Source organism: Siphateles boraxobius, unplaced genomic scaffold, assembly GCF_051911475.1.
Source record: "Siphateles boraxobius isolate OS27281-9 unplaced genomic scaffold, OSU_SipBor_1 31, whole genome shotgun sequence".
In the NCBI taxonomy this organism is placed as follows: domain Eukaryota; kingdom Metazoa; phylum Chordata; class Actinopteri; order Cypriniformes; family Leuciscidae; genus Siphateles; species Siphateles boraxobius.
This window is the reverse complement of record NW_027508931.1, coordinates 13,937,753-13,949,892: the sequence shown is the minus strand read 5'-3', so window position 1 is coordinate 13,949,892 and position 12,140 is coordinate 13,937,753. Positions and strand designations below refer to the sequence as shown.

General features: G+C 38.2%; 1 protein-coding gene across 3 annotated transcripts; it reads left to right on the top strand.

The window, feature by feature from the left end:
* The first annotated feature begins 1,967 nt into the window (after nt 1-1,967).
* Nucleotides 1,968-9,665, top strand: slitrk3a (SLIT and NTRK-like family, member 3a). Of its 3 annotated transcripts, none has more exons than XM_077193884.1 (4): nt 1,988-2,103; nt 4,142-4,321; nt 5,323-5,397; nt 6,284-9,665. In XM_077193884.1, exon 4 carries the CDS (start codon nt 6,333-6,335, stop codon nt 8,946-8,948), a length of 2,616 nt encoding a protein of 871 aa, XP_077049999.1. In that variant the 5' UTR covers nt 1,988-2,103; nt 4,142-4,321; nt 5,323-5,397; nt 6,284-6,332; the 3' UTR covers nt 8,949-9,665. The 3 variants fall into 3 exon arrangements, with proteins under 3 accessions (XP_077049997.1, XP_077049999.1, XP_077049998.1); XM_077193883.1 differs by having other exon boundaries at nt 4,142-4,993; XM_077193882.1 differs by lacking the exon at nt 4,142-4,321 and having other exon boundaries at nt 1,968-2,103.
* Nucleotides 9,666-12,140: the final 2,475 nt, after the last annotated feature.

Here is a 12,140-nt window from a genome sequence, read left to right as displayed (position 1 = left end):
ATCATGACCAATACTAACCAGTTAATCAGAAAAGGCCTTTAGGTGAGGCTTTATGTTACATACATTAGTGTATTGTTAAAAGTGAGCAACTATAATAACTATACACATAACGACAAGGTCATTTGGAAATATTTGTGCCTTTGCCTTACATTTAAATTCAGGTCCTGCAAAGTCTAATAAACACATACAAATTGCAATGTGTAATAAGAATTTCTAAATTCTCAAGTTACAAAATAATAGTGATGTGTGTATTTTTTTTTCTATGAGCCAAACTGTAGGTGTATTAAGAAAAATATCTTCTGTTTATTCACACATGTTAAAACTAACTAGAAATATAAATACAGTTGAGTCAAAAATTGAGACCTCCAAAATAAATCCTTCTATTTGTATAATTTACATTTTTCTTATTCAAAATGATATTATCAGTGTAATGAAACTGTCCAGCTGAACAGCTGTCCAGGTAACAGCTGCTTGTTTAGATTTTCCCCGTTGTAGGTGTATGTGCAATTGAACACCACTCTGTGTTTCCCATTGTGGGTCATAACATACACAGGGATGATGAAGTTGACATGTTATAGCTGTGTCACGAACTGCTCCGAGACAAGAAGGTTGAGGATCCAAATGCAGTATTTTTTGAACAGGTTAATCCAAAGTACAGGCAAGGTCAAACACAGGCAGGCAGGCAGTCCATACAAGCAAACACAACAAGGCAGGGAGCACAGGCAAAAGAGTTATCACGGAACAGGTAAGAAATCCAAATCCAAGAGACCTGAAACCAGGGAAAATGTTTGGAATTGCAGTGTAACACTAAACAAGACTTTGCAAAAAATGAATGAGAAAACCAGGCTTATATGGGGTGAGCTAAACAAGATAATGAAACACAGGTGAATGTGATAATGTGATAATGAAGAGTCCAGACAGTGGGTTATGGGAGATGATGTTTGTGAGGGAATGACAATAGTCTGACGTCGAGTGCCCTCTGGTGGCTCTCAAGGGCATTCCAGCTGGTGACTGTTACAGCGTGACTGCAGAGACTTCAACATTGTTTGTATAATAAAATAAAATAAAAACTTTTAGGATTATGTGTCTTACTGTGAGATACTCAATATGGCTCCATGGTAAAGATGCCCATGGCATTGCCTGATTTATTCAGAATTATAAAAACTCCTGACGGAGTTGACGTAAAGTGAGACACAACTTTGAAAGGTTTTTTTTTTTATGGAAAATATAATTAAAGATGTACTTATTGTATTGTTTGATATATGACAGATCTCTGCCTTTCAATTTAAATGTATATTTTTTTTAATTTGTTGCATTTTTAAACACTTTGTTTGGCATTTGTACATTGTGACCTCTTTCCGAGAACAGGTTAAATAACATGTATTTTCCAAGTAGAGCATTTATTTAAAATAATAATAAATACATAATCTAAAAATAAGAATCCTGAGTATCCAGATTTCCTTCAGGTGTAACTTTATTTAATGCATTTTGATGAATTTCTTTATTTTTAACATAAAGAGTGCTTTTTGTGTAGGACATATTTTGTCACTTATCTCAAGAATCAAGATTGCATTTAAACAAAGTATAATTTTGGCTATATCAAACGGGCAAATCTTTGGTCTTAGAAATCTATTACTTGTTCCAGAGCAAATTGATTGGGCTAATGGTAAAATTAAGTTTCATAACTTTATATTTCTATTTAACTAAAATCCTGTACTATAACCAGTGCTGCTTTTGTACTTTTGACTGGACTGTTTGCTTGTTTATTTACTAATGTACAAACTTCTTATACTTTTATAAATATTATTTTATAAAGATAATATGCCATATTTGGTATTGAGAAAGGGTCTGTTATTAATTCCATTAGATGGCAGCAAAGTCTGTCTTTATGAGTAAGTCAGTATCAAAGACTTTTATATTGAAAGGGACTGAAACAAAGTTGTAAGCAATAAGATGTAACTTACAAATGCATTGACTAGAACTGTTATTAGAAATCAAAGGCAAAAGGACAAAGACAAAGATATCTCTTTCCTCAGCGGACATTAAAACTGTTTTTGTGATTATGAATATAAGATTGACTTGAAGAATGTCAGCTAGATGCAGGTAATGCACTCGCTTAATCGATCTCTCTCTCATAATACTCTATATAATGCAATAAGCTGCAATGAAGCAATGAAGCTTTCCTTTGTTACTAGCTCTAAGCCTTGGGCTCAACGGTTAAACTGTCAATTTGAGATTTTAATCCGTGGCGGAAGTAAGTAGTTGCGCTCAAAAGAGGGGTTTTAAAGACACTCCATTGTTGTTTCTTATTCATTTAGACACTTGTGCTGTTGAACTGTTGTATAAACGCATTATCACACTGCGATAATAGCTCTTTATCAGTATGGTTGTAACAGCCATGCTGATATAGAGTGACATCCATGGCAACTTACATACATATATAATATATAAGGAAGTGACGCATGTGGATGCCAGACCTCGTGTCTCTGGATCGACTGAACAGTACAGAGCACTTAGGCTGCTACAGCTAATTACCTTTGAGTAATTGAGGCCTTGGACAAGGGGTGGATTAACTGAAGAACAGAGAAATGCACATCACAACCTAAAGTACTTCATGTGAAACATCTATGGGCAACACATGCAATAGCACAATAATTCTGAATGATTATGCAATATATATATATATATATATATATATATATATATATATATATATATATATATATATATATATATATATATATATATATGTTCACTGGTGGCTGTGCTCTGAGTAAACAGCAATTTTGTAACCTGAAAATTGGATGCTCTTCTTTCTTTTTTTTTACAATCCATTTCATATCATTATTTCACATATTATTATTAATATTTTATATAATGGAACAGATTACATGAGTTGATTTCAAGTTATAATCCTGATTAAACAGTAACACAAATATTAGCGAAAGGGGATGGAAACCCGGTGTCCACCAATTTCTGTAAAATGCAGTGAATGTGTGTTGAACATAAATCTCAGCCCAGTTCTATTTCAATCTGTAGCAATGTTCAGGGAAGAAGGAGGCGGGAACCGGCGAACATTCAAATAAACTTTATTAAAATAAAACAAAACAAACTAAAATACAGGCCTGTTCCTCTCTCGATCATCAATGTCGTCGCTCCTCCTTTATGCTTCAGCTCCTCCGTGAGAGATGCGAGACCGGTGTGCTTCACAGGTGTTGCTCAATAGCAATCGCACCACCGGCCTCGCGCCGTTCTCTCACGTCCCTCGGCCGTCCTGTTCGCCACCCAATCATTATATAAATTATGTTTGTTGGTTTAAAGGATTTGGGGATTCCCATTTTGGGAAATGATCTATTCAGAAGGAAAGATGTGAGTGAGAACACTATAGGGAAATGAAACTGAAAAACACAATCTCAGAGTTGCCATCAGCCTTATGTCCGCATCATAAAGCTTTTTTGATTAGCATCACAGATTTTATCTGTAATAACCAAAAATGATAGTCATGATAATTATAGTTATCATCATAACCATCACCCTCACTACCATCAACATATTTTTTTTATCTTCCTTGAACAATCTAATTAAGCTTACTCATGAACATTACAGAAACATCTCATTATAAAATGTATTTAATCCGCTACTAACAATGTATAATAACTTACATTAAGTACCTGTTAGATTAGAATATACAAACCAGTAGTTCAAGTGCATTCATAAGTGGAAAATATAAGGGAGGCCCGGGCCATATTTGCACAGGAAAGTTGTCACAACTCTATATCAGTAACTATAAGTCAAAAAGCAAATTACACAAATGCCTGGTTTATTTTTGTTTCCAGATCAAAGTTTTCCATAAATATCATGTGGGGTAAGTTGGGCTATAATTGGGCTTAACTGTATAGGCTGTCTATCTATAGAAACTGAATTTCAGAAATAAATATATCCTTTGAAATATTCACAGTAAAACTGCAACAACTAGCTCCGGGTTCCCCTAAACACCAAAGTTTGATAGCATATTTGAATCTAAAGTAGGTCAATTATATATTTACCATTATTTAAAGTAATAATGATTTTATAATATTAATAAATCACATTTCAGCGTATTACCCCATAACCTCTCCTTCATTTCCATGTAAATTTGCAGAATAAAGGCATCCTGTCGTCGCCACTGCACACGTGCAGAGCTAGATTGCCCGCTGCAGGCAGAGCGCGGGAAGACAAGGCGCGGGAAGCGCGCGGAGATTCACACAGTTGGACCCTATGGAAGAATCTACCTCAGCTGCCTTCACTGCATATGAAGCCAAACTAAATGTAACAAGAGGGGGTAAAAATACTTATTGCTTAGTTTTCTTTCGTAATTGTTCTCTGTTAAATAGGAAACCTTGACACTTATTCCAACGAATGAAGTAACATTTTCCAAAAATATTGCACAACGGAATGGACGCTCAAAGCCTCAGAAGAGTTAACCGATGAAGCTCGGTGCTAAATAAGCTGTGGCTTTTATCTCAGAACACGAATCGGAGATGAGATCGCCCTTAAACATAATGTTACATCGCTGACGAAGAAAAAGAGAGAGAGAGCGAGAGAGAACACACTGATGCAGGCGCGCTCCCGGTGCGGCACTCAGCGCGCTCAACAGCTCGTGCCTCCTCCATCCCAACCCCTCTCCGCCAACGCCGTCTCTCCAATCTCTGCCCTCTCCCTCCCTGTTCGCTTTTCTTAAAGCTCATTTCCGTGACGATCCGAAGCTTTTCACCGACACGATGAGAGACGCGAGCAGCGCAGCAGTGGGACAAATCGAACCGAGCCGCTTCAAACGGAACTGAGCACCAGAACTGAACGAACCGGCATCACGAAACAGAACCAAAAAAGGAGATTTCATTCAAATCACGTCTTCATCTTCTCTCTTCTTGGTCTTAGAGAGAAAGCGAGAGAGATAGAGGAAAAGCACAGGAAATCTTTAAATTCGCCGTTGTCGGATTCTCCGTTAAAAAAGGTGAATTTTAAGCGTTTCAGATGTTCACATACTTTTGGAGACGAGAGAATGACCTGGGCGATCCACAGCAATAATTTATGTATTTAATAAAATGATGCATTGACTTGTTTCTGATGTAACTGCGCAGACTGCTTTACAAATCACCCAGCTTCAAATGGTACTTTAGCAAACGAATAATAGTAAAAACAAAAAAATAAAATAAAAAAAACTGAAATACTAGTAAAAAAAATCTAAATTTAGTTAAACATTGAAATGTATTTATTTATGCCTAAAATAGGGAGATTTTCAAAGGTTTCATTCCATTGCATGATTTTTGTTTCTTTTTTTAGCCACCCATCGAAGGCAACCTGGGACCACCCGTCTCCAAACCCTGGAGATGTAAAGTTGGACACCGCTGAAACCGAGTAGGTATCTGCTGTTATCACTTGGGAATGGAAGGACATTAGAATTAATTGCTAAAGCCAGGACACCAGAGAAGGGTGGGAAGAAAATACAAAGTGCGCTATTCATGGAAAATTGCAGTCTTTTCTGGACGGAAAACAAGGATCTTTCGAGATTTTTTTGGCTGTTTTGTTTTTTTTCCTTTCGAGAGCCCAGAGATCCGCAGAGTGTGGCACTCTCAGCAGCATTTGGCTCTGAGTTTCTTCACTGATCTTCTGATAACATCTGCGCTAATTAAGTGCGTTCAGACTGTGGAAAGCAAATAACCTCCGTTATGCATTGAAGGTCTAATTGGTGTTTTGGACACAGTCTTAGGATGCACCTGTCATTGTTTTTTTTTTTGTTTTTTAAATGTGTGGAAGTGAATGCAGTGGTTGATTTAATTTAAGTATGTATTTATTTTTATTGCATGTTTTTTATTGATCTAATGTACTTGAGCTTTGCATGAACATGGAAAATACTGATTTTTCAGAAGTAACAAAAGTAATATTTTGCCAAATCTTTCCTGTTCTGCACTGTTTGTATGTGTGTGAAAGCTGTAGTGAGACTCAAAATAGACTGTTTTTAATGTTTAAGTGCATCGAACAGGTTAAATGTGCTTTATTTCATGCAGTGCTTGAAGAGTGGTGATTATGCCCTTGAGTCCTGCTTTTGGGTGTAGTGTAAGTTATTATCGAGTGAGAGATGTCCAGTCCAACCCATGATAATGCATGATCTTTATCGTAAACATGCAATGATGTGGAAGGAGGAGGCTTTTTATTGTGCAGAACGCTCAAATCATTGCTACTGTCACTCGCTGTCTGAGCCTTCACATCTCACACACTTCTCTTTTTTTCTGTTTTATTGCAGTGCTGTGAAGTGGCTCTCAGCCTTAACTTCATCAGGACTCGGCGGAAGGATGCTGTGGTTTACCCTGCTAAGTACAATAGCTTTAGGATGGACTACGCCAATCCCTCTGTTGGACGAGTCGGAAGAAATAGATGAGCCTTGCTTTGACCCTTGCTACTGTGAAGTCAGGGAGGGTATTTTCCACGTCCACTGCGACAGCAAAGGATTTACAAATGTCAGCCAGATCTCCCAGACATGGACGAGACCCTTTATACTCAATCTGCAAAGGAACTCCATGCGCAAGCTGTATTTTAACAGCTTTTTGCATCTCAACAATGCTGTGTCACTCAATCTGGGGAATAATGCGCTGCAGGACATACATGTGGGCGCGTTCAATGGCCTGAGCATCTTGAAAAAGCTATTTTTGCATGAAAACAAACTGGAGGTGTTCAGGAATGACACTTTTATGGGGCTGGAGAGCCTTGAGTATCTTCAGGCGGATTACAACGTCATCAAGAGAATTGAGAGCGGGGCATTTCGGAACCTGCACAAACTCAGAGTACTTATTTTGAATGACAATTTGATACCTGTGCTACCCAATTTATTATTCAGGTCCGTATCGCTCACGCACCTTGATTTACGTGGCAACCGCTTGAAAATTCTACCCTATAAAGGGACTTTGGAATACATCGGTCGCAGCTTGATGGAGATTCAGCTAGAGGAAAATCCATGGAACTGTGTGTGTGACATTGTGCAGCTCAAAACCTGGCTGGAGCGCATACCCTATACAGCTTTGGTGGGTGACATTACTTGTGAATACCCATTTCATTTACATGGTAAGGACCTTCGTGAGATCAAGAGAAGTGAACTTTGTCCTTTACTCTCCGAAGCCGAGCTGGAGGCAAAACATGGCATTCCTAGATTACCATTTAATAACGACAATGTCTGGCCCACCAAGCCTTCGTCTATGCTGTCATCCTTTCATAACACAGCCTCCTCAGTAGAGTACAGAGAGAGACACGTAAAGCCAACTAAACGGCCCAGACCCACAAAAACACCATCCACTCCTCGTAGCATTTACCCAGGGTTGAATCAGCCTCCAATCGCTGCCTACCAGACCAGACCCCCTATACCAATAATTTGCCCGACAGGGTGCACGTGTAATTTACACATCAATGACTTGGGCCTCACTGTCAATTGTAAAGAGAAAAGCTTCCACAACATTTCTGAGCTGCTGCCACGACCACTTAACGCCAAGAAACTCTATTTAAGTGGGAATTTGATTCAGAAAATTTACAGGTCAGACTTTTGGAACTTCTCTAGCTTGGATTTATTGCACTTGGGTAACAATCGGATATCATATGTTCAAGAGGGCGCATTTATGAACCTACCTAATTTAAAAAGTTTATATTTGAATGGCAATGACATTGAAAGACTCACTCCAGGCATGTTTCGTGGTCTGCAGGCACTTAGTTACCTGTATTTTGAGTACAATGTCATTCGAGAGATCCAACCGGCTGCCTTCAGCCTCATGCCAAACCTGCAGTTGGTTTTTCTCAATGACAACTTGCTGCGCACCCTGCCTGTGGATGCTTTTGCAGGCACTTCCCTGGCTAGACTCAACCTACGCAACAACTACTTCCTGTACCTTCCTGTGAATGGAGTACTGGAGCATCTCCACTCCATTGTTCAAATTGACCTTCACCAGAATCCTTGGGACTGCTCTTGTGATATCATCCCACTCAAGCAATGGATTGAGAAGCTCAGCTCCGTCATTGTCGTTGGAGAAGTGACCTGCAAGACCCCAGAGTTTGCCCATGGCAAAGATCTGCGCACTCTGGAGGCTGAGGTTATCTGCCCTGAGTTGAAATTCACCTCTTCTTCTCCAGTTCTCCCCAATGACATGACGGCCACCAGCGGCTCTGAATTGGGACAAGCACCGGCAACGGGAGCTGTCCCGCTCTCTGTGCTGATTCTCAGCCTGCTGATTCTCTTCATCTCCTCTGTGTTTGTGGCCGCTGGTCTCTTCGCATTCGTCCTACGGAGGCGAAAGAAACTTCCCTTCAGGAAGCGACAGGAGATGGACCTAACTGGCATTCAAATGCAGTGCAAGATCTTTGAAGAAAGACAGTCTGCCTCGCCTGAGAAGCCACCCCGTCACGTCTACGACTACATACCCCATCCAGTTACTAAAATGTGTAACAATCCCATTTACAAACCGCGAGAAGGAGAGATTGAGGGCGAGCAGTTTGCAGAAACCAAGGAAAATAACAGTAATTATCGAACTCTTCTGGAGAAAGAGAAGGAATGGACGATGGCTGTGTCCAATTCCCAGCTCAACACCATTGTCACCATCAATCAGTCCGGTGACATGACTGGCTTTCACGAGAACGGAGGGCTTTGCCCTACCGTGATTGACAGCCAGAGGCCCACCCCTACGGTTGGTTTTGTAGACTGCCTGTACGGCACCGTTCCCAAATTAAAGGACATGCATGTTGCACATGCACATCCCCCCGGAATGCAATACCCTGATTTACAGCAAGACGCCAGATTAAAAGAAACATTACTTTTCACTGCAGGGAAAGGATTCCCAGAGCAAACCCAAAGTGAATACCTCGAGTTAAGGGCGAAACTCCAAACCAAGCCGGATTACCTCGAAGTCTTAGAGAAATCGTATAGATTCTAATTGAATAGAAAAATAAAAGAGTAAACTCACTTTCACAACCCCTCCTCGCCCAAACAGAATACGTATCAAAAAAGAAGCATGGCAAAATTATATGTTTCACACACGTACACATACACACTCACACACACATTTCCCCCAAGTTGCTTTTGGAGGAAAGGCCATACTCAGATTTTTCAATGAAGTGCCTTTTTTTCAGAGTAGCCAGCAATGTTACCACCCATTATTTTTGTACGGAACAGATTTGTTGTTGAACCTCCAGAGCGCCTGGCACAGTTTGTAGAATATTTGCAGTTTGCTGCATGCATTCGACTGCAGATGGAGGTCATTGATCAAAAAACTTCACCTGCTATAGTGATACAGAGACGTATTACCCGTTGCGTGGTCTATTTAATTTTATATACAGCAAAAGACAGAGTTGTATCTCAAGGACGCACCAGAGGATCAATATTTGTGAATAGATAATGACACTTCAAGATTTTATGGAGTTTAATGCACTTTCTTAAGAAAAATGCTTCTGGATACTATCACTAACAGCTTTTTAGGAAGCACTTTTAATGTTTTCTCTCTCACAAAGATTTGACAAAGTTAAAAATGTGCATATATTTATTCTGTAATTTCAGTGAAAATTTAATTGTAAAGGTAATGTTAAATCAATGTATAGTGATTATGCGTCTGGTATAGCCTTCTTAATAAAAATAAAAAAGTCTTAAATAAAAAGGGTACCAATGCATACTGTTTGTGAGAAATAGACTTGAGGTATAGGTATGGCGCTTCAAATGACAAATTATAAAATGCACATTAACCTATCAAGGTCTCATTGCTGCTATAAGAGTCAGGTTGAGACAGTCTGATGGTCCTGCCTGTATGCATGTTTCAACAGTGGGTTTGGACAAGAAAAGGAGACCTTGGATTAGATTTGGGTCTTTCTGTAAGGTATGTTTTTATACCTGTCCACTGCTTACTAAATTACACAACATTTGAGATGAATATTTAATGCAATGTCACTTTTACATGTGTCCACAAGAGTGAGATAGAGAGACATGCTCGCATCATGTCTGTGGATGGACAAAATTTATGTTTGATTATTTGAGGAACGCAACTTCTTTTTTCAGGTATGATATACAACTTTGTGAAACATATGACATTTTATTATAAATTCTGCTTGTTTGTGTTGGGGGTATTTTATATTTTCTGTTGATGCATCACTCAAGTGACATGATTACGAACTAGAAAGTGATCTATTCGACAAAAACTGATTTTCTACTCCCCATTCGACAACAAAATTGCTATTTTTTAAGACCAAATATTTTATGTCTGTTTGCCAGTTACCTTGAAGTTCTATCCATAACCATTTAATACAAACATTGAAAGACGGTTCAGTTAAGTATGATTATTTTTCCTGAGGCTGTCAAGGATGCAGAACAGTATTTCTTTATTTGTTCTTATTATTCAGTTGACAAGTGTAGCTTCTGTTTCCTCACCCACCAATAATTTTATTTATATTTTGTCCCTACATTCATCTTTTCCCCATATTGTTTTGTCAATATTTCAATAAATTTTGCTTGGTCCATATTCAACAGCACTCCCTTTTTGTGGAAATATGTTTCTCACCAATTATATGTTCAAGCAAAGTACATTTTCTGTCCCAATATTCATAAATGGTTGTTAGTTTGGTCCCCTGAAGTGCATGCAAATGCCATTTTTCAGTGTCTTTACTGGGTTTGTTTTTTTTCTCTGCATTATTTTTAGTACTGTGAATTATTCTTCTGTAGAATGTGAGGTGTAACTGTTGTAAGTGAATGTATCACTTATAGATTGTGTAGTGTTAACTAAAGATGTGTTCAGCTGTTGTCTGGATTCTTCACGGTGATGAAGAACTGCTCAGGAGACAGTAATGGTCATAGGGACAATGTCACCTTGCTGTGGATAACATCTAGGTTGTCCTTGTCTCTATATTTCAATGTAATGATATTTATTTTTTGCTAAAGGGTAGAGAAGCTAATAATGGATGACGGTGGTGTCTACAGAGTTATTTTTTGAATGAACGATGTTCCTTAGAGTTGGCCAGGTGAAATATGTAATTAGAACTGTCATTTTTGTCTTAGCAACAAATAGTTGTTATTGTATTTTTTTAATTGCCTCTCTTATTGGTTGCAATAATCTATATAATATACAACTCTATAACAAATTAAGGATATTATCTCAAAATAACAAAATGCACCATTTTAGAGACTGTTACAACCGTAGTTACATGTACTACCCAGATCAAATTAGCTTTTTGCTACTTTGTCCTTGCCGTCTTTTGCTGAAAAGGTAGTGCTATAGATTTTTTTTTATGCCAAGTTACTGTATCTACTTGCAAATGTGTTTATTTGTTGTACCCCCCAAGTATTTTAATACATTCTCCTGAGGTTAGTATTTGCTTGTTAGATTTATACCAGGGCAAATTTGGTTGCTTAGGGTTTATGTAATCTATACTTGACTTATGTCAACACATAGTAGCTCATTTGTAGTATCGAGCGATTTCCTACATCAGTGTCATTGTTTTGTTTTGTGGCTTGGTCCTGGCGAACCATCGACATGGCTGCCATCTTTGGCTTGCTTGTTTTTTGATGTGGTCTTTGCTGTGGGGGTTTGTTGTGATTCATTCTTATTTCACTTACTTTCTTCCTTCTCTTGATGGTTTATTCTTGGGCTTTTCAAAGGGCCTAATTAGCTAAAAATTATCAAAACCCAAGGAGGTGGATTGAGGGGGGAAATTAAAAAGGAAACGGGGGAGGAATATAAAGTTTAATTTAAACAGGCCAAGCATGTAAAATCAGATAGTATCAGATCTTCTGGAATGTACCCAAAATTGAAAATATATTTGTTGGAGTGCCGTTGAATGAAGATCAATATGCAATCGATATGCAATATGCAAGCATTTCTGGGTTAATATTACTCTGTATGACATATTTCTTACTTTTTTACTTTTCTTCATAACATTCATTGCTCAATGTATTTTAATAAGCTAGTGTTTTGATGATTTTTAGAGAAGATTTGAAATCAATTCACCTTAAGTTCATACGGCGTAACCACAGGTGTAGTCACATTACCTACTGTATGAGCGTTAAATTAATTACAAACTTGTTTTGTGATTTATTTTCCTACTTTACTTAAAGTGTGTGTATGCCTACTGGCTTTAAAATAAAT

Excerpts from the sequence above, each read along its gene's own strand:
- slitrk3a (XM_077193882.1), top strand. Across the intron at positions 5,398-6,283 it reads TTGGACACCGCTGAAACCGA|TGCTGTGAAGTGGCTCTCAG; the intron begins GTAGGTATCTGC and ends GTTTTATTGCAG.